This window comes from Dendrobates tinctorius, unplaced genomic scaffold (genome assembly GCF_039654945.1).
Source record: "Dendrobates tinctorius isolate UK_male_01 unplaced genomic scaffold, ASM3965494v1 ptg000246l, whole genome shotgun sequence".
Taxonomy (NCBI): domain Eukaryota; kingdom Metazoa; phylum Chordata; class Amphibia; order Anura; family Dendrobatidae; genus Dendrobates; species Dendrobates tinctorius.
Window position 1 is genome coordinate 3084808 of NW_027361913.1, and position 24608 is coordinate 3109415.

The 24608-nt window shown below is 47.9% G+C and overlaps 1 protein-coding gene and 1 long non-coding RNA gene across 4 annotated transcripts in view; one reads left to right on the plus strand and one right to left on the minus strand.

The window, feature by feature from the left end:
* LOC141063204 (EF-hand calcium-binding domain-containing protein 4B-like) overlaps positions 1-24608 on the plus strand; it is a 151193-nt gene that overhangs the window by 120184 nt on the left and 6401 nt on the right. For all 3 annotated transcript variants that reach the window (XR_012224840.1, XR_012224841.1, XM_073557266.1), the window contains exon 15: positions 13708-13784. Coding sequence is in view for 1 of the 3 variants with exons in the window: in XM_073557266.1 (XP_073413367.1) it covers positions 13708-13784 (77 nt within the window). In the remaining 2 variants the exon portion in view is untranslated. The remainder of the gene's footprint in view (positions 1-13707; positions 13785-24608) is intronic.
* Positions 1-24608, minus strand: part of LOC141063207 (uncharacterized) — a 119757-nt gene that overhangs the window by 30929 nt on the left and 64220 nt on the right. The gene's annotated exons all lie outside the window — the stretch shown is intronic.

A 24608-nucleotide genomic window follows, 5' to 3' on the forward strand; every position in this document is an offset into this window, starting at 1 on the left:
GAAATTCAAAATCTCCCTTATCCTCTAGTCACTTTGGTCACAGCTGTGCCATCGAGCCTGTGACAGAGCGCTCAGATATTCATTGGGCCTCACACAATCCAAAAGTGTCCAGTGTCCACAAGTGTGTGCAGAAATTCAAAATCTCCCTTATCCTCTAGTCACTTTGGTCACAGCTGTGCCATCGAGCCTGTGACAGAGCGCTCAGATATTCAGTGGGCCTCACACAATCCAAAAGTGTCCAGTGTCCACAAGTGTGTGCAGAAATTCAAAATCTCCCTTATCCTCTAGTCACTTTGGTCACAGCTGTGCCATCGAGCCTGTGACAGAGCGCTCAGATATTCAGTGGGCCTCACACAATCCAAAAGTGTCAAGTGTCCACAAGTGTCTGCAGAAATTCAAAATCTCCCCTGTCCTATAGACACCTTGTACCTTGTTTTACATTACTATATAGTTTGTTGGATTTTGTCTACATTTCTACCTAAAATGAGCTAGGCTGGTGGAAGAGGCCGTGGAATTGGGCGGGGGTTGGCAGCTGGTAATGATGGTGTTGGTGGTGGATCTGATGGTAGTGGCAAGAGCAAAATAGGACCGAATGCAGGAGGTGTTGAGCCTGCGTCATCGTCTGGCTACATAAGGCCTCGAACGCTTAGTTTTCTAGGAGTTGGCTAACCGCTTTTAAAGCCAGAGCATCAGGAAAAAGTTTTGTCTTACATTGCTGACTCAGCCTCCAGCTCTATCGCCTCCTCTTCTTCAGTTGTAAAAAGTAAAAGCACTGAGTCGTCATTGGAGGCTCATGTTCATGAACCACACCTTTCCTTTTGTCCTTCACCCCAACCAAGATTGAAGGATGACGCAGGCCATACTACTGATTACTCCATGGAGCTGTTTTCACATACCATGCCTGGATTGTCAAGTGAAATGGTGAATTACCCAGGCCAAGATGAATCTGACATGGAGTGCACTGATGCACAGCCGCTGATGGATGATTCTGCTGGTACATTCACTCAGAGCACTACATTGTCCTCGCAGTGTACAGAGCCAGATTCTGACCCTGATGAGACTCAGGTGCCCCTTCCCGCACACTATACCACCATACACGGTGACACAGAGGAAGGTGCACATGACATAGAAGAGGAGGTGATGGATGACCCAGTTGTTGACCCAGATTGGCATCCATTGGGGGAAGAGGGTGCTGCTTCCAATAGCTCAGATGAGGAGCATCCACAGCAGACATCGACATCGCAACAGCTGTTATCTGGCAGGCCCGGAGCACTCCAAAGACAGGTTCCAAACATCAAAAGAGTTGCTGGACAGCTTGTCCAGAGGGTCAAAAGATCACAGTGTGCTAGGCCGCAAAATGTCTGCCAAAGTAGGAAGAGTGCAGTGTGGCACTTTTTTGAACAAAATCCTCATGATCAGGCCAAGGTTATCTGTAAGAAGTGCGCAAAGACCTTTAGCCGAGGGAAAAATCTGAAAAATTTGAATACCAGTTGCATGCTTAGACATTTAACCAGCATGCACTTGCAAGCGTTGACACAACACCAAACCTCAAGTGCCACATGTGCAACTGATCACAACGAAGGTAGTCAGCAACGCTACATTGTTTCCCCCACTGTAAGCCCACCGGTTAGCACAGCAGCAAATGTTGAGGTGTCGTTGCAAGGCCACAGCAGTCAGGGAATCCCACTGTTATATCAACGAAAGACTGATTCTAGGCCATCAGAAAGAACACCAACTCCATCACCATCATCAACCCTCTCTCAGTCCGCCCTGTCCACCGCTACTTCTACCATATGCAGCTCTCAAGTCCAGCTCACCCTCCCAGACACTATGAGTAGGTCAAGAAAGTACTCAGTCTCTCATCCGCGTACACTGGGTTTGAACGCCCACATTGCCAAACTAATCTCGTTTGAGATGATGCCCTTTCGGTTGGTGGAAAGCGCAGCTTTCCGCGAACTCATGGCATATGCAGTACCACGCTATGACCTACCCAGTCGCCACTTCTTCTCTCGCAAAGCCATCCCAGCCCTCCACCATCATGTGAAAGACCGCATTGTCCATGCACTCAAGCAGTCAGTGAGCGGAAAGGTGCACCTCACAACTGATGCATGGTCCAGTCGGCATGGCCAGGGCCATTACGTGTCCATCACTGCGCACTGGGTTAATGTGGTGGATGCAGGGTCCACAGGGGACAGCGGTGGTGGGACAGTGCTGCCTAGCCCACGGTATAGGAAACAGTTGGCTGTAGGCGTTCGACCCTCCTCCTCCTCCTCCTCCTCCAGAAGCGAAAGCTCGTCCACAGAGCGCAGTCGTACGAGCACTCCATCTGCAGCTGCCACTGTTGCACACGAGGTGTCCCCCTATCGAGCAGCTAGTGGAAAGCGTCAGCAGGCAGTGTTGCAGATGATGTGTTTGGGCGACAGACACACCGCCGAGGTGCTGGCCGAGTACTTGAAGCGTCAAACTGAGTCATGGCTGGGCAGTGTACATCTTGAGGCAGGCAAGGTAGTTAGTGATAACGGGCGTAATTTTGTGGCAGCCATAGCCCTTTCAAAACTCAGCCACATACCTTGCTTGGCTCACATCTTGAACCTGGTGGTGCAGTGCTTCCTCAAAAATTATCCGGAGTTAACAGCCCTGCTCCAGAAGGTGCGAAGACTGTGCGCGCACATCCGCCGGTCGCCTGTACACTCCGTTCATATGCAGAAGCTGCAGCGATTGCTCCACCTTCCCAACCACCGCCTCATTATCGACATTGCAACAAGGTGGAACTCCACCCTGCACATGGTGGAGCGGCTGTGCGAGCAGAGGCAGGCCATAATGCATTTGTGGGAGGATACACGGCCAGGCACTTTGAGAGCAGACATGGAGTTGACCGGTGTGCAGTGGTCGAAGCTGAAAGACCTCTGTAAAGTCCTTCAGTGTTTTGAGGAATGCACACGGCTGGTAAGTGCAGACGACGCCATCCTAAGCATGAGCATCCCACTTATGCGTCTGCTCATGCAAACTTTGACGCACCTTAAGGAGCAGGCTTCTGCAGCCAATGTTGATGAGGAGGAAGAGGAGGAGGGAATCCTTGATGACATTCAGCCATTGTCTGCTCAGGGACCTCTCCTGGACGAGGTGGAGGAAGAAGAGGAGGAGGAGGAGGATGATGGGGATGATTACTTAGGGGAGGAGGATGCATCTCGTGGGGCAAGTGAAAATGTTGGCGTGGCAAGGTCTGGTACCGGGTTTGTGCATGACTGGAGGGATGTGGATTTGCCAGAAAGTGCTCCTCCAACCAGCACTCGCAGTGCATCATTGACACCGGGAACATTGGCCCACATGTCAGATTATGCCTTGCAGATCCTAAAAAGGGACCCCCGCATTGCCAAAATGATGAACGATGACGACTACTGGTTGGCCAGCATCCTGGATCCACGCTATAAAGGCAAATTACAAAACATCATGCCACAGGAGAACCTTGAACTAATATTGGCTAATAAACAAGCAACTCTGGTAAATCGGTTGCTTGAGGCATTCCCAGCACACAGCAGCGGTGATGGTTCTCACACGAGCCGTACGGGCCGGGGGCAGCTTGGCAGAGGTGTTCGTGGTGCACACAGCAGAAGTGGCGTTGGAGACAGGGGTTTCATGACAATGTTGTCGACTGATTTTTCAAGTACCGCTCACACAACTGGTAATACTGCATCGATGGAAAGTGACAGGAGACAGCAGTTGTCAACTATGGTTAACAACTACTTTTCCACCCATATCGATGTTCTCCCACACAGGTCATTCCCCTTTGACTATTGGGCCGCTAAACTGGACACCTGGCCTGAATTGGCACAATATGCCTTACAGGAGCTCGCTTGCCCAGCTGCAAGTGTGCTATCTGAAAGAGTCTTCAGTGCAGCTGGATCAATCCTGACAGAAAAAAGGACCCGTCTGTCAACCCAAAATGTGGATGATCTAACCTTCATTAAAATGAACCACGCATGGGTTTCCAAGGATTTTGTCCCACCTTCCCCTGATGACACATAGGGTGACAGAAAAATGGCTTGCTTTGGTCCACCTCTTCCTGGGACTTGACCTATTTCACCTTTTGCATCAGCTGAATGTCCAACATCAACATATGCCACTTTCTAAAACTCCCTAACTGTGCTGCCTCCCCCCCATGGCCGGGGTCACCACCTAGCGCATGACACCGTGCGAGTGCCGTTGCCCTGGACAGGTGGGTAGGCCGACTGTTGGGCGCGGGCACTGGCACAGGGTCCTTCATAGTGCAATCAAGTGTCTCTGATGGTGGTGGTGCACACCCGCCGTCAGACACACCGCCGTACTGTGAGGGGCCCAGTGCCAGTACCGACGCCCACGAGTGGGCCCCCCTTGCTTGGGCAGGGCCCCAGCATTTGCAATCTTTACCTCTCCCTGCTCCTCCGCTGTGTAGTCTGGGCCGTCAAATCCATACTGTGCCTGACACCGTCTGAGCCTGCCTCCAGATGTATAGACATATATTTTGAATGTGTACGCTATCCATACATGTTATCCGGGGAAATGGTACCCTTTCTAACCTTTGTGCAATCACGTGCAATCCATACTGGGCCTAACACCGTCTGAGCCTGCCTCCTGATGTATAGACATATATTTTGAATGTGTACGCTATCCATACATGTTATCTTGGGATACGGTACCCTTTCTAACCTTTGTGCAATCACGTGCAATCCATACTGGGCCTAACACCGTCTGAGCCTGCCTCCTGATGTATAGACATATATTTTGAATGTGTACGCTATCAATACATGTTATCCGGGGATATGGTACCCTTTCTAACCTTTGTGCAATCACGTGCAATCCATACTGGGCCTAACACCGTCTGAGCCTGCCTCCTGATGTATAGACATATATTTTGAATGTGTACGCTATCCATACATGTTATCCGGGGATACGGTACCCTTTCTAACCTTTGTGCAATCACGTGCAATCCATACTGGGCCTAACACCGTCTGAGCCTGCCTCCTGATGTATAGACATATATTTTGAATGTGTACGCTATCCATACATGTTATCCGGGGATACGGTACCCTTTCTAACCTTTGTGCAATCACGTGCAATCCATACTGGGCCTAACACCGTCTGAGCCTGCCTCCTGATGTATAGACATATATTTTGAATGTGTACGCTATCCATACATGTTATCCGGGGATACGGTACCCTTTCTAACCTTTGTGCAATCACGTGCAATCCATACTGGGCCTAACACCGTCTGAGCCTGCCTCCTGATGTATAGACATATATTTTGAATGTGTACGCTATCCATACATGTTATCCGGGGATACGGTACCCTTTCTAACCTTTGTGCAATCACGTGCAATCCATACTGGGCCTAACACCGTCTGAGCCTGCCTCCTGATGTATAGACATATATTTTGAATGTGTACGCTATCCATACATGTTATCCGGGATACGGTACCCTTTCTCACCTTTGTGCAATCACGTGCAATCCATACTGGGCCTAACACCGTCTGAGCCTGCCTCCTGATGTATAGACATATATTTTGAATGTGTACGCTATCCATACATGTTGTCTGGGGATACGGTACCCTTTCTCACCTTTGTGCAATCACGTGTAATCCATACTGGGCGTGAGAACGGCTGGCAAGCTGTTAAGCAAGCTATAGCACCTGTGGTTTGCACACGTAAGTTTTTCATTTTTTCAGGAATGACGGTTAGGCCTAATTCCGGAACTGTGGTTGACCTGCACTTACTGGGAAATCATTGTTCGTGGGTAATAATTGTAATCAGTGATCCCCATCACTAACGTTGTTCAGCGGGTTATCTGCACCTGTAAGCGACAAACGCTGGCCTTTTCAGTGTAGCGCACATGCAGCCACGGACATGTAAGGGCATGACACACCAGTTATTGGCCAATCTCATGTGCCAGAGCCTCACGTGTCCCTCTAGTAAGCCGGACTCGGACCGCGGGGTATGACGGAGTCTCGTTCGTTAACGGAATTAAGTTTGCAATGTGTGCATCTGTTCTGTAGCTGGCATGGTTGAGGTTTCCCAGGTGGAGTCGAATTTAACCGTAGGCTCCACTCCTGGTGGTGCCCTTCTGGACATTCCTTTAAGGTTCAGCTTTGCAACCATACTGCCCACGTAAAACAAACACTTTGCCTTTATGAACGCTGTTTGGAGGGTCATGACTCGTGGGAATAACGCCGCCCAATCAGTTAACCTGCTAGAGAGATCGTTCGTTGCTCCCAAGCATGACATCACACTCCCTAGGAAGAAGGTAATGCCACTGTGGCGACCGTACTCCTGGGGGCGACACAAGTGCACTGATGCCCAGCCACTGCTCGATGAATCTGCTGGTACATTGACCCAGACCACTACATTCCCCTCGCACGCTACACGACCTGAATCTGACCCTGATGAAACTGAGGTTACCCTTCCCATATACAGTTCCATCTTACACGGTGACAAAGAGGAAGCTGCAGATGAAAGTGCAGGTTTGGCCCACCCGCCATCAGACACACCACCGTACTATCAGGGGCCCTGTGCCAGTGCCATCGCCAACGAGTGGGCCCCCCCTGCTTGCTCAGGATCACAGCACTTGCAGTGATGAGACACGAGACAAGGTATGACTTGTGAAATCAACTTTTATAACTTCAAATTGTTACTTACCAAGGATCCTCGGGGTGTACTCGCAATTGAACCACCGGAGCTGGCAGCACTTCTTCTAAAGGCCTCACTAGTTTGGCCAGTTCAGTCCGTGCTTTCAGAACGGTGTCTCGGTCTTCAAGGTTAACGCAGCGTACCAGGACGGTTCCTTTTTGCACCATAGCCAGGGAACGGGCCACCAGTATGCCAGGAGGTAAGCGCTCCGAGTGACACGGCTCCACCTGCATCTCCATGTCCTCCAAAGGTATCGGGGCTCGAATTGGCAGGGCCACCATAGTCTGTCCAGGAGGTAGCATAAGCAGGGTAGCTGCTGACGCGATGACCTTGCCCAGAGCCTCACCCTCCTGGCAGTCCTGATGCACCCGCGCACCTCGCACCAGCTGGTCGAATACCTATCCCTTAGCTGTGCGAGAACCCCACTGCTTCAGAATCTTCTGTGTGGGATCATTTAGTAGTAAGTTGCCGAACTCTCGTAAAATATTCATGCCTAGGGTGACGGTGTGCCGTTGATCAGCTTCTCCTTGAGTTAGCACCACCCCTCTGCGACCAAGGGATTTACCACACAACGCCACCTGCACCCACACTACCCCGGCAACCAGGACCGGCAGTTGGTTGGCGGCTATTAGTCTAATCATGGGCCCCCACTGAGGTCTTGCTGCTTCCGGGAAGTTTTGTTGAAAGTACGTTGTGGGCATGGTGGTTACTTGTGACCCCGTGTCCACAAGACACCGGACGGCCCGGCCCTCCACTTCTGCCCATACCACCGGACACTTTGCTACCAAATCTTCGGGACTTCTACCACCCCTAGTTGTGGTTTTCGGCTCCGAGCAGCGTCCCCCCAGCCCGGAGCCCTTTAGTTTAATGGCCGCCCGGGTGGGTATCTCCCACGCCATGGACACTCTCGGGCGAAGTGGCCTGGTTCTCCACACTCAAAACACCGGGCTTGTGTAAGCTGACCACCCCGCGGGGGGCGTGATCTCCAGGGACCAGGGCTAAAACTAGGTCGTCCAGTCCCAGTCTCGGTCCTTCTCTTTACTTCAGCCAACTCGCCCTTAATATTTTTCAACTCTTGCTTCATCTCCTCCACCCACTGAGGCTCCTCGACTGCGTTTGCGGAGGCCTCCACACCTCGGACCTTCCCCACGGGGACCGCCATCCCCTGCTCTTGCTCTCGAACCCGTGCCTGACTTCCCACCTCTGAAAAGTCTATTCGGGGATTCATTCTGATCTGCTCCAGCAATGCCTGCTTTGTTAAAGGATCTCGCAAACCAGTCACCAGTAGGTTACATAGGGTATTGTCAACAGGTCCTACCCCTACCCAGTCCTTTCTTTCAATAGCCGTATGCAATTCTTGGAGGACATTCATGTACTGAGTGATCGTCTCCCCCTCTGCCTGCATCCGACTAATCAAACGGGTTCTTAACTCTCCCACATTAGTAGGGTCCCCATGGGTCTGCTCTACTATCTGTAACACTTTTTCAAAAGTGTTGCGGTGCTCCGGAGATTTCAACATCACTGACCTCCGCACCTCCCCGTCTAGTGCCATGAGTGCCACTTCGGCTTCCAGATCAGGGGTCATTGGGTGCATCCGAAAAAGCCCCCACATTCGCTCTGTCCAGCTCCATAGCATAGTATTGGAGCCGGAGAATCTAGGCAGGTTGTTCAGCATGGCCCCAATGAAATGCTGAAGTGGGAACCCTCATTATTTGTGGAGTTGACAGCTCCACCCTGATCGGTGGCACCACTGTCCGTGCTCAAAGGATGCAGTGACGATTCACGAGATAAGGTATGAGCCGCTGGGGCTATGCTGAAAAAGTAACAGAGGTAACAACAATCTGTCCTTGCAGGGACTCAACAAAATAAACAATAATTTTCTTATATTCAATGTGACTAACCCGGCTAGTCCGGGCGTTGAAGCCCACGTATGGCACAAACTATGGGTCCTTATTTCCTATAGTTCACTTATCCTTCCAGACGTCACTCAGGTTCACAGGTGCGGCCGCTTAGAGGTCGCTGAATGCGGATGCCTTGACGTCTCGTTGTCCAGGGATGATTTGAGCTTGACAGGCCCTGAAGAAACTGTGCTGAAGGGGCACAACAGGCCCTGAAGGATCTGTGCTGGTGGGGCACAAGAGGCCCTGAAGACTCTGTGCTGGTGGGGCACAAGAGGCCCTGAAGGATCTGTGCTGATGGGGCACAACAGGCCCTGAAGACTCTGTGCTGGTGGGGCACAACAGGCCCTGAAGAATCTGTGCTGGTGGGGCACAACATGCCCTGAAGACTCTGTGCTGGTTGGGCACAACAGGCCCTGAAGAATCTGTGCTGGTGGGGCACAACATGCCCTGAAGACTCTGTGCTGGGGGCACAACAGGCCCTGTAGAATCTGTGCTGATGGGGCACAACAGGCCCTGAAGGATCTGTGCTGGTGGGGCACAACAGGCCCTGAAGACTATGTGCTGGTGGGGCACAACAGGCCCTGAAGAATGTGTGCTGGTGGGGCACAACAGGCCCTGAAGACTCTGCTGGTGGGGCACAACAGGCCCTGAAGAATCTGTGCTGGTGGGGCACAACAGGCCCTGAAGACTCTGTGCTGGTGGGGCACAACAGGCCCTGAAGACTCTGTGCTGTTGGGGCTTTCAGAACGTCTTTTACCGGCTCTCTCGTCTCACAGTGCAGTGATGACGCAGTTCCCCAAAAAACGTTTGGCTGGCCTCTGCTCAGGGTCACCTTGTAGATGGGACGTGGGCCTCTATTGCCTCCTATGGCGAGGTGGCCGTCATTGTTAGTGATGTTATTTTACGGTACAATAGTCCCTTTCAGATAACCAATCTCTCCCATTGTCGCAACATCAGCAACATGTCTTGAGTCAAACTTTGTCGTTGAGAGTCAGTAGGTAATTGCCCAGCGGCGACCCACGTCCTGAGAAGGCCAACCTCTTCGTCTTCTTGTTGTTGTTGTATCCACTTATCCCGGGATTGTTCTAACATGCCCCTTGGGGTCTCGGGGGAACATATTTTTTTATTGTCAGTTGTGAGCATGGCAGCAGTGAAAGCGAACGGTATTTTCTCTCCTTCTAATTCTTTGTCTCAGTTCTGTCCTGGAGTTGTATGTCATATACTGGAGAGGGCGTCTGCATGGACATTCTCGGCCCCTCTTTTGTAGATAAACTTATAAATGTACTTCACCATCCGGGCCACCCATCACTGTTCCAGAGCCCCCAATTTGGCGTTTTCCAAATGAGCCAGCGGGTTGTTGTCAGTTCGCACCACCACCTCGGAGCCAGCTAGGTACTCTGCGAATCTCTCCGTCATGGCCCACTCCACTGCAAGGAGCTCGAGCTTGAAGGAGCTGTAATTGTCAGGGTTACGCTCGGAGTCATGGAGTGAGTGGTTTCCATATGCGATCACCCTCTCCCGGCCATCTTGAACCTGCGACAACACAGCCCCCAGCCCGTGAAGACTCCCGTCAGTGTGCAAGATGAACGGTTGTGAGAAATCTTCATAAGCCAACACTGGGGCATCCGAGAGCGCAGCCTTGAGGTCTCGGAAGGCATCTTCCTGAGGGTGTTGCCACTGGATTCTTCGCCCATTGGCCCCAGCGGGAGCCCCCTTCAGCAAGTCGTGCAGGGCTCGAGCTCGACAGGCAAAATTCTTTACAAAACGACTTTAATATCCGGCTAACCCCAGAAAAGCCCGCACATCTTTTACCATCTCGGGGGTAGGCCATTCCTGGATAGCAGCAACCTTCTCCCGGGATGGCCTCACACCCTCTGCCGAAACGACATGACCCAGATACTCAATATGGGAGTGAAATAGGTGGCATTTCTGAGGCTTGATCTTCAACCCATACTTTTGCAACCGGCTGAGTACCTGTCCCAACCGCTTTAGGTGGTCCTCGAAGGTGGCGGTATAAATGATGATGTTGTCCAGGTTGATCAACGTGGCCTCAAAATTGAGATCTCCCAGACACCACTCCATCAATCGCTGAAAGGTCCCGGGGGCGTTGGCCAGCCCAAACGGCATTCGATTAAACTCAAACAGTCCCATGGGCAATATGAACACCATCTTGGCTCTATCTTCTTCTGACATGGGCACCTGCCAGTACCCACTGGCCAAATCCAGGGTCGAAAAATATGTTGCTTTCCCCAAGGCGGACAGGGATTCTTCTATGCGGGGCAGTGGGTATGAGTCTTTAATAGTGCAAGCATTCAGTTTACGATAATCCACACAAAACTTGTGACTCAGCAGTGATCTCGCTAGCGAGATCGCTATGTGTGATGGGGCCCTTAGACTACACAACAGACTCCTCAGTGTGAACAAAGTCCAAAGCCGGCATGACAAGTAGCTACAATGCATAGACGTATAATCCTATAAAGAATTGATTTAAACAGTACACAAGAAAGTGGGACATAAATGCATAACAATTAAATTGCAAAATGTGATATAGTGTAAGTACATGAATATTCATGATACAACAAATAGTATGATAAACAAATGTTAATGTAACATGTATCATGCCTTACTTGAATAGGACCCTGTGGATCAAGATATAAGAAGCATAGTGCATGACTCTAATGTAAATCCACTGTCTATCGCAAGAATATAAGGTGTCTGGAGCCAAATAACATTAGTATGAACATCATTCCAGATAACAAGTATGATTATACAAAGTGGTAAAAAAGGAAAGGAATTACTCCATACCATATTGTGCCTGTAGCCCTGCAATGACGGCATGGTGATGCCAATCACGCCAAAGGATGCACACATACGCTGCTCCACTCTACATTATTTTAATGGGTATAAAAGTTACCCATTCGGCAGATTGATGCGAGTCCCCGAAATCGAATTGAACCTCCACAAACAATAAGTGATCACCTGTGAACAGGAGATCAGATAACTTATTTTTGCCTGACAATCCTTTGATGATGTAAAAATCATATCAAAGGTATTAGCACCCAAATTGACACATTTCAGATCTGAAAAGTGATGAAGTCTTAACAACTAAAATAGTGTATTGCTGTACTAGACTTTTTTCTCTTCCCTTTTAACCTGTTAAGGACAGGACCTATTTTGGGATAATATCTGTATAGTAGTTTATCCTTGCTTTACTGCATTTACACTATTAAATCTTTTTTTTAAATGTGAAAAGAATATATTTTTTAGTCGCTACACTGAAAGTACAGTAGTAATACCTGCAGCTGTATGAGGGCTAGTAATTTTATTGGCATGATTTTGGGGTGCAGAAAACTTGTTGTCTAACCCCATCTAGCCACCAGACTATATTCATACATGCAGCCAATTCTCATTGCAGCGAGGCAGAGCGTAAATCTACAATGCCATCTTTAATGGATGCATAGGGCTCTTGTCTTAAAGCGACTCCGTCAGCACATGATGACTGTTCAAATATAGTTGTGCCGCTAAGTGCTTTACTGTGGGGCAAAGCATTTAAATGCACCTTCATACCTGCTTGTTGTCACTCAATCTTTACCACTCCCCTCTTTGACTGACAGCTCTGGCTTCATAGAGAAGGAGAAAGGTGGAGATATATGGAAACCAAACAGGTGGGGAGGTGTATTAAAATGATTGGCCCTGCCATGGAGCACCGAGTGCCTGTACTTGGTTTGAAAAGATATTTTGTGCTGACAGAGGCCAGTTCAAGCTGACACTATGACAGACCATTCTACCATAAGTGACAGGTTAATCTCACACAAAGCGCTAAACACAGCTTTCAAAGTGTTTAGTCCTAGGTTCTGAATGCAGGAAGCAGTGGGTCATTGACATGTAAACCCAAGCTTGAAGTGACTGAAACTGTTACATTGGGGAGAGGAGGTTGCTGTGTCTGCCTAGTATTCCTATGTAGGCAGAACACTGCTGTAAAGGGCCTGTCACACTAAGCGATATCGCTAGCAATATCTCTATAACTTGTGACGTTATAGCGATATTGCTAGCGATATCGCTGTGTCTGATACTTACCTACGACCGGCTCCCCCGCTGGTTATCACTGATCGCGCGAGAACGTCCTGGACTGTTTCTCGTCGTCAGCTTCCTGCGGCGCTTCCTGTGGAGAGACGAGCGTGGAGCCGGGCGGGAGGACGCAGGATCGCCTAGTGTGACAGGTAAGTAGCAACCCCCGTCCCCAGCGATGTCGCTGGTGAGATCTGCCTATGTGGCAGCTCACTAGCGACCACTTAGCGATGTACCAGCGATCCTGACCGTGTCATATCGCTGGTCGGGATCGCTGGTACATCGCTAAGTGTGACAGTACCTTAAGTAATCTAATGCCTAGAAGCTACAGTATTATGTCATTGGAATCTGTGATCTTTCTACACAAAAATGATCAGCAAGAAAAATTATGCAGTTATATGTAGATATTTAGGCGAATCTAGATTTTCCTGAACCTGTGGCATAAATTCCTGTCCTATACACAGCTTATGTGGTTTGCATAGTCCCAAATGCGGTTTGTATATACAATCAGGTGTCAACTAATTCTTCCTAATTCTCTCAGTGTTCAGTGAAAAATTAGAGCCCCTGCTTCATTGAGAGAAGCAAGAAGAGAAGCTAGCTGGCATGAGACCATAAGTGTGAAAATCTTATATGAATAGGCACAGCCGAATCCTAATGGCGCAGTCAGACCGATGTATAACATGGACGACGATCGCATGGCAATGCTTGCACTGGCCGGCGGCATTCCTGACCCAAGCATGACAGTAAGTATTTCTATGCAGCTGTCATGCTCGTGTCAGGAGAGGCGCAGGCCAGTCTGTGCACTGCGATGCGATCATCGTCCGTGTTATACAGCCGTCTGGCTGCACCCTAACTGTGAGTATATTACACATGGTTAAGATTTGGTATGCCACAGTGCATAATATCATAATTAATACTCCCATCATATAGATATAATAATCCTTAACTTGTCACTGTCTTCTCACATATCCCCCCATACTGTCTCGTCACACATTTCCCCCTCCCATACTGTTGTCTCCTCGCACATTTCTTCCTTCCAAAACTGTCATCTTATCACACTTATGTAATTTTCTTCTAGGAACACAAGCTACTATTCACAGAATGCAGTGCGGCATCAGGAGAAAACATCACTGAAGCACTGATACAGATAGTCAGGTAATAAAATCCTATAAAATAATTGCCAACATTCCTTTATTTGCCGAGACTGTCCTGGGTTTTTTTAGAGTAAGCTCAACAAATTAAAGGCTATCTGGGTCTAAAAGTTGTTGATTTTATATAAAAAATGGGCATCTTAGGTTTGTGTCGTTCCTAGTAGAGATTGAGATATTCCTTAATTTCTTGTTAGCTCTTAAGTAGGAACTTAAAGAGGTTCTCTCAAGATGAATCTTTGGGAGCGCATTGTATCCAGTTTCCAGCTTCTTTCATTGCTAAGAGTGGTGCGCTCCTAAAGATTAAAAGTTTATTTGTACAATATGTGCTTTACCTCTGCAGCATGGGCAAAATGCAAGGTTAATGAGACTGGTCAGACCCAGGCAGCTTCAGAGCAGCATGAGAAGATTGTAAGGCATAGAGCCTGATTGCTCCTGGCCTAGGTAACTGGCCAGGCTGGGACTGTAACGTGGCCCGTCACCTAGACATTGAGCTGTAGACTTTATAATTAAAAAAATATCCTTTTTTGAGAATTACAAGCACTTTGCAGTTTTATCAATTTCTGAACTCGAGACAACCCCTTCGTGACCGGGCCAATTTTTTAAATTCTGACCAATGTCACTTTATGTGGTCATAACTCTGGAATGCTTCAACAAATCCCAGTGATTTTGATACTGTTTTTTCGTGGCACATTATAATTTATGATAATAGTAAATTTAGATTGATATGTTTTGTGTTTATTTATAAAAATATCAGAAACTTGACAAAAATGTAAAAAAAATTGCAGTTTTCAAACTTTGAATGATTATCCCTTTAATCCAGATAGTCATACCACAGAAAAACATGAATAAATAACATATCCCTCATACCTGCTTTACATCAGCACCATTTTTAAAACTGTAATTTATTTTGCTAGACTTTTAGGAGGTTTAAAAATGTAGCAGCAATTTTTCATTTTTTCAAGGAAATTTACAAAATTTATTTTTTTGAGGGACCTATCCAGGTTTGAAGTGACTTTAGGGGTGCTAAATATTGGAAAACCCCAAACGTGATACCATTTTAAAAACAGCACCCCCTGACATATTGAAAACTGCTGTAAGGTAGTTTATTAACCCTTCAGGTGATTTTTAGGAATTAATGCAAAGTGGTATAGCCGGAATGAAAAAGTGCTTGTTTACCACCTAAATGTCGCTAACTTCTGAACTGACCGCTATAGCCGGGAGACTCTAAGGCCGCTATTTGGCAATGAACAGCTATGGCAAACATCAAGACCACACAATCATGATCTCGGTGTGTCAATTAGATTAAAGTGCAAGCCCCCACAATCTTTTAACCATTTATTTGATGTAGTCACTTTTGACAGCAGCAACTAAGGGGTCAAACAGATATGGACGGTGCCAACACCGATCATTTGTGATACAGCAATTTGTCAGATATAGTGGACAGCCGAAAGCTGCTGGATTGTCACCTTTATGGGGATGATATTCTCTTATATCTCAGGTCAGTATATATACGTATTGGCGGTCTTGAATTAAAGTTCTTTAAATACCTCCTGATAATTCAGCAAATGAACGCTTGTGGTAATGCTTCTTCCCGATTTTCTGCTGGTACAAACATGTAGACAATCCCCAGCTGGATCAACAAAAACGCTTGTTCTTTACATAGTTACGTAGGTGGAATAAAGACCTAGGTCCAACAAGTTCAACCTTTCTCCATCAACTGTACATTTGGTCACTAATCTAGCTATAGCCCGCAATGCTATGTGTATCAAGGAAATCGTCCAAACCTTTTATAAAAGCTGTTATAGTGTCTGCAATAACTATCTCTTGTGGTCGGCATTACACAATCTGACTGCTCTAACTGTTAAGAACCCTTCGCTGTTTAGCTGTTGGAATCGCATTTCTTCCACCCATAATGAGTACGCCCTATTCCTCAGCATGGTCCTTGGAAGGAATAAGTCAGGTGCCAGTGTTTTGTACTGGCCACACATATATTTATACATGTAAATGAGATCCCCTCTGAGGCGTCTTTTTTCTAAGCTAAACAAGTCCAACTTTTCCAACCTCTCCTCATATGAGAAGCCTTCCATCCCTTGACATAATCTAGTTGCCCGTCGTTGAACTGATTCTAGCTTCTGAATATCCTTTTTAAAATGTGAAGCCCAAAACTGGATCCCATATTCTAGATGTGGCCTCACCAGTGATTTATAAAGTGGTAATAATACATTGGGATTGTGGGATCATATTTTTCTTTTTATACATCCCAAAATCTTTTTTGCTTTTGCAGCTGCTGCTTGACATTAAGTACTGCTGCTCAGCTTACTTGTAATGAGAATACCCAAGTCCTTCTCTTGATCTGTAGTCGCGAGTATGCTCCCATTTAATGTATATGCAGCACTAGGATTACTCCGTCCTAGGTGCATTACCTTACATTTATCTATATTTAATCTCATTTGCCAAGTGTTTACTAGAGTTGAGCGAAACGGGTCGAAAAAATTCAAAAGTCGCCGACTTTTGGCAAAGTCGGGTTTCATGAAACGAAACCCGACCCTAGGATGAGGTCGGCCACGAGGTCGGCGACTTACGCGCCAAAGTCGCGTTTCAAAAGTTTGTTTTGCGCTCTTTTTCAGCCAATCAGGATCCACGGACACTGTGGGCAACGTGATGACCTAGGCACGGGTCACCACCATCTTTCAGAAGGGCATGCAAGTGATTGGCTTGCTTTGGTGGGCGTCACAGGGGGTATAAAAGGGCGTGCACGCCGACCGCCATCTTACTTCTGCCGATCTTAGTATAGGGAGAGGTTGCTGCTGATTCTGTAGGGAGAGCGTTAGGCAGGGAAGAAGACAAAAAAACTGCTTCTGCTGCTAGCGATTTGGCCTGCACAACACACAAGTCACTGTGTGTGCAGTGCAAGGGGAGGCTATATTGTGGTGTATCAGTGGTGTTGGTTGTTGGGCTGCCTTTTAAGGCTTCCTGACACGCTGGCATTGCTGTTTACCCACTGCTCCGCAAACTGCTTTTTTAAAAGCAATCCAATCTCCCTTATCCTCTAGTCACTTTTGTCACAGCTGTGCCATCGAGCCTGTCACATAGCGCTCAGATATCAGTGGGCCTCACACAATCCACAAGTGTCCAGTGTCCAAAAGTGTGCGCAGAGATTCAAAATCTCCATTATCCTCTCGTCACTTTGGTCACAGGCAGCTGTGCCATCGAGCGTGTCACATAGCGCTCAGATATCAGTGGGCCTCACACAATCCACAAGTGTCCAGTGTCCAAAAGTGTGCGCAGAGATTCAAAATCTCCATTATCCTCTCGTCACTTTGGTCACAGGCAGCTGTGCCATCGAGCGTGTAACATAGCGCTCAGATATCAGTGGGCCTCACACAATCCACAAGTGTCCAGTGTCCAAAAGTGTGCGCAGAGATTCAAAATCTCCATTATCCTCTCGTCACTTTGGTCACAGGCAGCTGTGCCATCGAGCCTGTCACATAGCGCTCAGATATCAGTGGGCCTCACACAATCCACAAGTGTCCAGTGTCCAAAAGTGTGCGCAGAGATTCAAAATCTCCATTATCCTCTCGTCACTTTGGTCACAGGCAGCTGTGCCATCGAGCCTGTCACATAGCGCTCAGATATCAGTGGGCCTCACACAATCCAAAAGTGTCCACTGTCCACAAGTGTGTGCAGAAATTCTAAATCTCCCCTGTCCTATAGACACCTTGTACCTTGTTTTACATTACTATATAGTTTGTTGGATTTTGTCTAAGGCCTCGAACGCTTAGTTTTCTAGGAGTTGGCAAACCGCTTTTAAAGGCAGAGCATCAGGAAAAAGTTTTGTCTTACATTGCTGACTCAGCCTCCAGCTCTATCGCCTCCTCTTCTTCAGTTGTAAAAAGTAAAAGCACTGAGTCGTCATTGGAGGCTCATGTTCATGAACCACACCTTTCCTTGTGTCCTTCACCCCAACCAAGATTGAAGGATGACGCAGGCCATACTACTGATTACTCCATGGAGCTGTTTTCACATACCATGCCTGGATTATCAAGTGAAATGGTGAATTACCCAGGCCAAGATGAATCTGACATGGAGTGCACTGATGCACAGCCGCTGATGGATGATTCTGCTGGTACATTCACTCAGAGCACTACATTGTCCTCGCAGTGTACAGAGCCAGATTTTGACCCTGATGAGACTCAGGTGCCCCTTCCCGCACACTATACCACCATACACGGTGACACAGAGAAAGGTGCACATGACATAGAAGAGGAGGTGATGGATGACCCAGTTGTTGACCCAGATTGGCATCCATTGGGGGAAGAGGGTGCTGCTTCCAATAGCTCAGATGAGGAGCATCCACAGCAGACATCGACATCGCAACAGCTGTTATCTGGCAGGCCCGGAGCACTCCAAAGACAGGTTCCAAACATCAAAAGAGTTGCTGGACAGCTTGTCCAGAGGGTCAAAAGATCACAGCGTGCTAGGCCGCAAAATGTCTGCCAAAGTAGGAAGAGTGCAGTGTGGCACTTTTTTGAACAAAATCCTCATGATCAGGCCAAGGTTATCTGTAAGAAGTGCGCAAAGACCTTTAGCCGAGGGAAAAATCTGAAAAATTTGAATACCAGTTGCATGCTTAGACATTTAACCAGCATGCACTTGCAAGCGTGGACACAACACCAAACCTCAAGTGCCACATGTGCAACTGATCACAACGAAGGTAGTCAGCAACGCTACATTGTTTCCCCCACTGTAAGCCCACCGGTTAGCACAGCAGCAAATGTTGAGGTGTCGTTGCAAGACCACAGCAGTCAGGGAATCCCACTGTTATATCAACGAAATACTGATTCTAGGCCATCAGAAAGAACACCAACTCCATCACCATCATCAACCCTCTCTCAGTCCGCCCTGTCCACCGCTACTTCCACCATATGCAGCTCTCAAGTCCAGCTCACCCTCCCAGACACTATGAGTAGGTCAAGAAAGTACTGAGTCTCTCATCCGCGTACACTGGGTTTGAACGCCCACATTGCCAAACTAATCTCGTTTGAGATGATGCCCTTTCAGTTGGTGGAAAGCACAGCTTTCCGCGAACTCATGGCCTATGCAGTACCACGCTATGACCTACCCAGTCACCACTTTTTCTCTCGCAAAGCCATCCCAGCCCCCCACCATCATGTGAAAGACCGCATTGTCCATGCACTCAAGCAGTCAGTGAGCGGAAAGGTGCTCCTCACAACTGATGCATGGTCCAGTCGGCATGGCCAGGGCCGTTACGTGTCCATCACTGCGCACTGGGTTAATGTGGTGGATGCAGTGTCCACTGGGGACAGCGGTGGTGGGACAGTGCTGCCTAGCCCACGGTATAGGAAACAGTTGGCTGTAGGCGTTCGACCCTCCTCCTCCTCCTCCTCCTCCTCCTCCAGAAGCGAAAGCTCGTCCACAGAGCGCAGTCGTACGAGCACTCCATCTGCAGCTGCCACTGTTGCACACGATGTGTCCCCCTATCGAGCAGCTAGTGGAAAGCGTCAGCAGGCTGTGTTGCAGATGATGTGTTTGGGCGACAGACACACCGCCGAGGTGCTGGCCGAGTACTTGAAGCGACAAACTGAGTCATGGCTGGGCAGTGTACATCTTGAGGCAGGCAAGGTAGTTAGTGATAACGGCCGTAATTTTGTGGCAGCCATAGCCCTTTCAAAACTCAGCCACATACCTTGCTTGGCTCACACCTTGAACCTGGTGGTGCAGTGCTTCCTCAAAAATTATCCGGAGTTAACAGCCCTGCTCCAGAAGGTGCGAAGACTGTGCGCGCACATCCGCCGGTCGCCTGTACACTCCGTTCGTATGCAGAAGCTGCAGCGATTGCTCCACCTTCCCAACCACCGCCTCATTATCGACATTGCAACAAGGTGGAACTCCACCCTGCACATGGTGGAGCGGCTGTGCGAGCAGAGGCAGGCCATAATGCATTTGTGGGAGGATACACGGCCAGGCACTTTGAGAGCAGACATGGAGTTGACAGGCGTGCAGTGGTCGAAGCTGAAAGACCTTTGTAAAGTCCTTCAGTGTTTTGAGGAATGCACACGGCTGGTAAGCGCAGACGACGCCATCCTAAGCATGAGCATCCCACTTATGCGTCTGCTCAAGCAAACTTTGACGCTCCTTAAGGAGCAGGCGTCTGCAGCCAATGTTGATGAGGAGGAAGAGGAGGAGGGAATTCTTGATGACATTCAGCCATTGTCTGCTCAGGAACCTCTCCTGGACGAGGTGGAGGAAGAAGAGGAGGAGGAGGAGGATGATGGGGATGATTACTTAGGGGAGGAGGATGCATCTCGTGGGGCAAGTGAAAATGTTGGCGTGGCAAGGTCTGGTACAGGGTTTGTGCGTGACTGGAGGGATGTGGATTTGCCAGAAAGTGCTCCTCCACCCAGCACTCGCAGTGCATCATTGACACCGGGAACATTGGCCCACATGTCAGATTATGCCTTGCGGATCCTAAAAAGGGACCCCCGCATTGCCAAAATGATGAACGATGACGACTACTGGTTGGCCAGCATCCTGGATCCACGCTAACAAGGCAAATTACAAAACATCATGCCACAGGAGAACCTTGACCTAATATTGGCTAATAAACAAGCAACTCTGGTAAATCGGTTGCTTGAGGCATTCCCAGCACACAGCAGCGGTGATGGTTCTCACACGAGCTGTACGGGCCGGGGGCAGCTTGGCAGAGGTGTTCGTAGTGCACACAGCAGAAGTGGCGTTGGAGACAAGGGTTTCATGACAATGTTGTGGACTGATTTTTCAAATACCGCTCACACAACTGGTAATACTGCATCGATGGAAAGTGACAGGAGACAGCAGTTGTCAACTATGGTTACAAACTACTTTTCCTCCCATATCGATGTTCTCCCACACAGGTCATTCCCCTTTGACTATTGGGCCGCTAAACTGGACACCTGGCCTGAATTGGCCCAATATGCCTTACAGGAGCTCGCTTGCCCAGCTGCAAGTGTGCTATCGGAAAGAGTCTTCAGTGCAGCTGGATCAATCCTGACAGAAAAAAGGACCCGTCTGTCAACCCAAAATGTGGATGATCTAACCTTCATTAAAATGAACCACGCATGGGTTTCCAATTTTGTCCCACCTTCCCCTGATGACACATAGGGTGACAGAAAAATGGCTTGCTTTGGTCCACCTCTTCCTGGTACTTCACCTATTTCGCCTTTTGCATCAGCTGAATGTCCAACATCAACATATGCCACTTTCTAAAACTCCCTAACTGTGCTGCCTCCCCCCCCATGGCCGGGGTCACCACCTACCGCATGACACCGTGCGAGTGCCGTTGCCCTGGACAGGTGGGTAGGCCGACTCTTGGGCGCGGGCACTGGCACAGGGTACCTCATAGTGCAATCAAGTGTCTCTGACGGTGGTGGTGCACACCCGCCGTCAGACACACCGCTGTACTATGAGGGGCCCAGTACCAGTACCGACGCCCACGAGTGGGCCCCCCTTGCTTGGGCAGGGCCCCAGCATTTGCAATCTTTACCTCTCCCTGCTCCTCCGCTGTGTAATCTGGGCCGTCAAATCCATACTGTGCCTGACACCGTCTGAGCCTGCCTCCTGAGACATATATTTTGAATGTGTACGCTATCCATACATGTTATCCGGGGATACGGTACCCTTTCTAACCTTTGTGCAATCACGTGCAATCCATACTGTGCCTGACACCCTCTGAGCCTGCCTCCTGAGACATATATTTTGAATGTGTACGCTATCCATACATGTTATCCGGGGATACGGTACCCTTTCTAACCTTTGTGCAATCACGTGCAATCCATACTGGGCCTAACACCGTCTGAGCCTGCCTCCTGAGACATATATTTTGAATGTGTACGCTATCCATACATGTTATCCGGGGATACGGTACCCTTTCTAACCTTTGTGCAATCACGTGCAATCCATACTGGGCCTAACACCGTCTGAGCCTGCCTCCTGAGACATATATTTTGAATGTGTATGCTATCCATACATGTTATCCGGGGATACGGTACCCTTTCTAACCTTTGTGCAATCACGTGCAATCCATACTGTGCCTGACACCGTCTGAGCCTGCCTCCTGAGACATATATTTTGAATGTGTACGCTATCCATACATGTTATCCAGGGATACGGTACCCTTTCTAACCTTTGTGCAATCACGTGCAATCCATACTGTGCCTGACACCGTCTGAGCCTGCCTCCTGAGACATATATTTTGAATGTGTACGCTATCCATACATGTTATCCGGGGATACGGTACCCTTTCTAACCTTTGTGCAATCACGTGCAATCCATACTGGGCCTAACACCGTCTGAGCCTGCCTCCTGAGACATATATTTTGAATGTGTACGCTATCCATACATGTTATCCGGGGATACGGTACCCTTTCTAACCTTTGTGCAATCACGTGCAATCCATACTGTGCCTGACACCGTCTGAGCCTGCCTCCTGAGACATATATTTTGAATGTGTACGCTATCCATACATGTTATCCGGGGATACGGTACCCTTTCTAACCTTTGTGCAATCACGTGCAATCCATACTGGGCCTAACACCGTCTGAGCCTGCCTCCTGAGACATATATTTTGAATGTGTACGCTATCCATACATGTTATCCGGGGATACGGTACCCTTTCTAACCTTTGTGCAATCACGTGCAATCCATACTGGGCCTAACACCGTCTGAGCCTGCCTCCTGAGACATATATTTTGAATGTGTATGCTATCCATACATGTTATCCGGGGATACGGTACCCTTTCTAACCTTTGTGCAATCACGTGCAATCCATACTGTGCCTGACACCGTCTGAGCCTGCCTCCTGAGACATATATTTTGAATGTGTACGCTATCCATACATGTTATCCAGGGATACGGTACCCTTTCTAACCTTTGTGCAATCACGTGCAATCCATACTGGGCGTGAGAACGGCTGGCGAGCTGTTAAGCAAGCTACAGCACCTGTCCAGACAAGTACAGGGATTCCCTAGCGAGGAGACTTATTTGATTGTTTTCAATGTTGGGACAGCAATTTTTGGGGAGCACTATACTCTGGAGAATGATAGATGGGGCCCACCATACACTGGAACATTCCAAAGGTGGACATCAGACACTGGAGCAGCATTTACAGGGCCCATTATACACTAGAGCATTAGAAATGGGGCCCATTATGTTTGGAGCATTATTTGGGCCCATAAGACAGTGGAGCTTCATCCATGGGGACCAACATATACTGTAGCATTATGTGGAGCTCATCATATACTGTTTCAAACATTATATGGGACCAATGATTCTGTATGGAGAAATAGATGGGCCTCGTCATGAGATGTAAAAAGTGAGGTATTTTTCATTGTACTATACCGCTATTTATCTGCCGTATCGGAGCATGATGAGTTGTGGTATGTGTTAAAGGGGCGCTCTTTCGCCCAGGGCACATGAAAACCTGCAGCCAGCCCTCCCCCCCCACAACTTTAGCCAAATAACCCCCATTTTTCAGTGCGTAACTTGTATTATGAAGTTAATTAAGGTTGACAAGCTTAAGTAAGAAGAATTGATGCTTTTGGCATTCAAATGGGCACTGTAGGTGTGTTTCCTGTCCTCCTCTCACTGCCGACTTTTATTCCCCATTGACTTACATTGGGTTTCGTGTTTCGGGACGACCCCGACTTTTCCCTATAATCGGACGATCTTGCTCGACCCGACTTTTGGAAAAGTCGGGTTTCACGAAACGAAACGCGACCCTAAAAAACCAAAAGTCGCTCAACTCTAGTGTTTACCCCTTCAGTCATCTTATTCAGATCATTTTGCAATATTGCAAAGTCAAGGTCAGATTTTAATATCCTACATAGATTGGTGTCGTCATCAAAGTCTAACACTTTACTTTCAATCCCATCCACAAGGTCATTAATAAAGAGGTTAAAAAGAATTGGTCCTAGCACAGATCCCTGTGGTACCCCACTGCTCACTGTAACACATTTAGAGAACGTACCATTTATAACAACTCTTTGTTTCCGGTCATTTAGCCAATTCCTTATCCATCTGCATATAGTTTCCCCCAGTCATTGCTTCTGTAGCTTAAGTATAAGTCTGTTATGTGGAACTGTTTCAAATGCCTTTGCAAAGGCCAGATAAGTCACATACTGTAAGCCGCTTTACCTACATCCAGATTTGCACTCACCTCCTCATATAAACTCATCAACATGTTAGTTAGACATGTCTTATTCTTCATGAATCCATGCTGGTTGTCAGTTATTATAGTATTCTGTGCAATATATTTCTGCAGGTCATCTCTTATAATGCCCTCAAAAACTTTTGCACACTACTGATGTCAGGCTTACCGGATGGTAGTTGCCCGGATCCACCTTCTTACCTTTCTTAAATATTGGTACCACATGAACCATCCTTCAATCTTCAATATGTCTAAGAATATGAGATACAGTGGTCTGTCAATTATTGAGCTCAATTCCCTCAGTATCCGTGGATGAATTCAATCTGGGCCAGGGGATTTGTCAATGTTTAAATTGCTCAGACGTAAATGCACTTCTTTTTGTGTTAAACTAGTTATATCAGGTTGTGAATTTTGATTTTTGCCTTGTTGAATGATCCCTGTAACAGACAGTTCATTGGTGAACACAGATGAAAATTGCCTATTTAATATCTCTGCCTTTTCTTTGTCCTCTGTGATTATCTTGCTATTGTCATCTTTTAAGGGGCCGACACCATCTATTTTATTCTTTTTGGCATTGATGTATTTATAAAAAGTTTTGGGATTTATTTTATGTCATTGGCTATT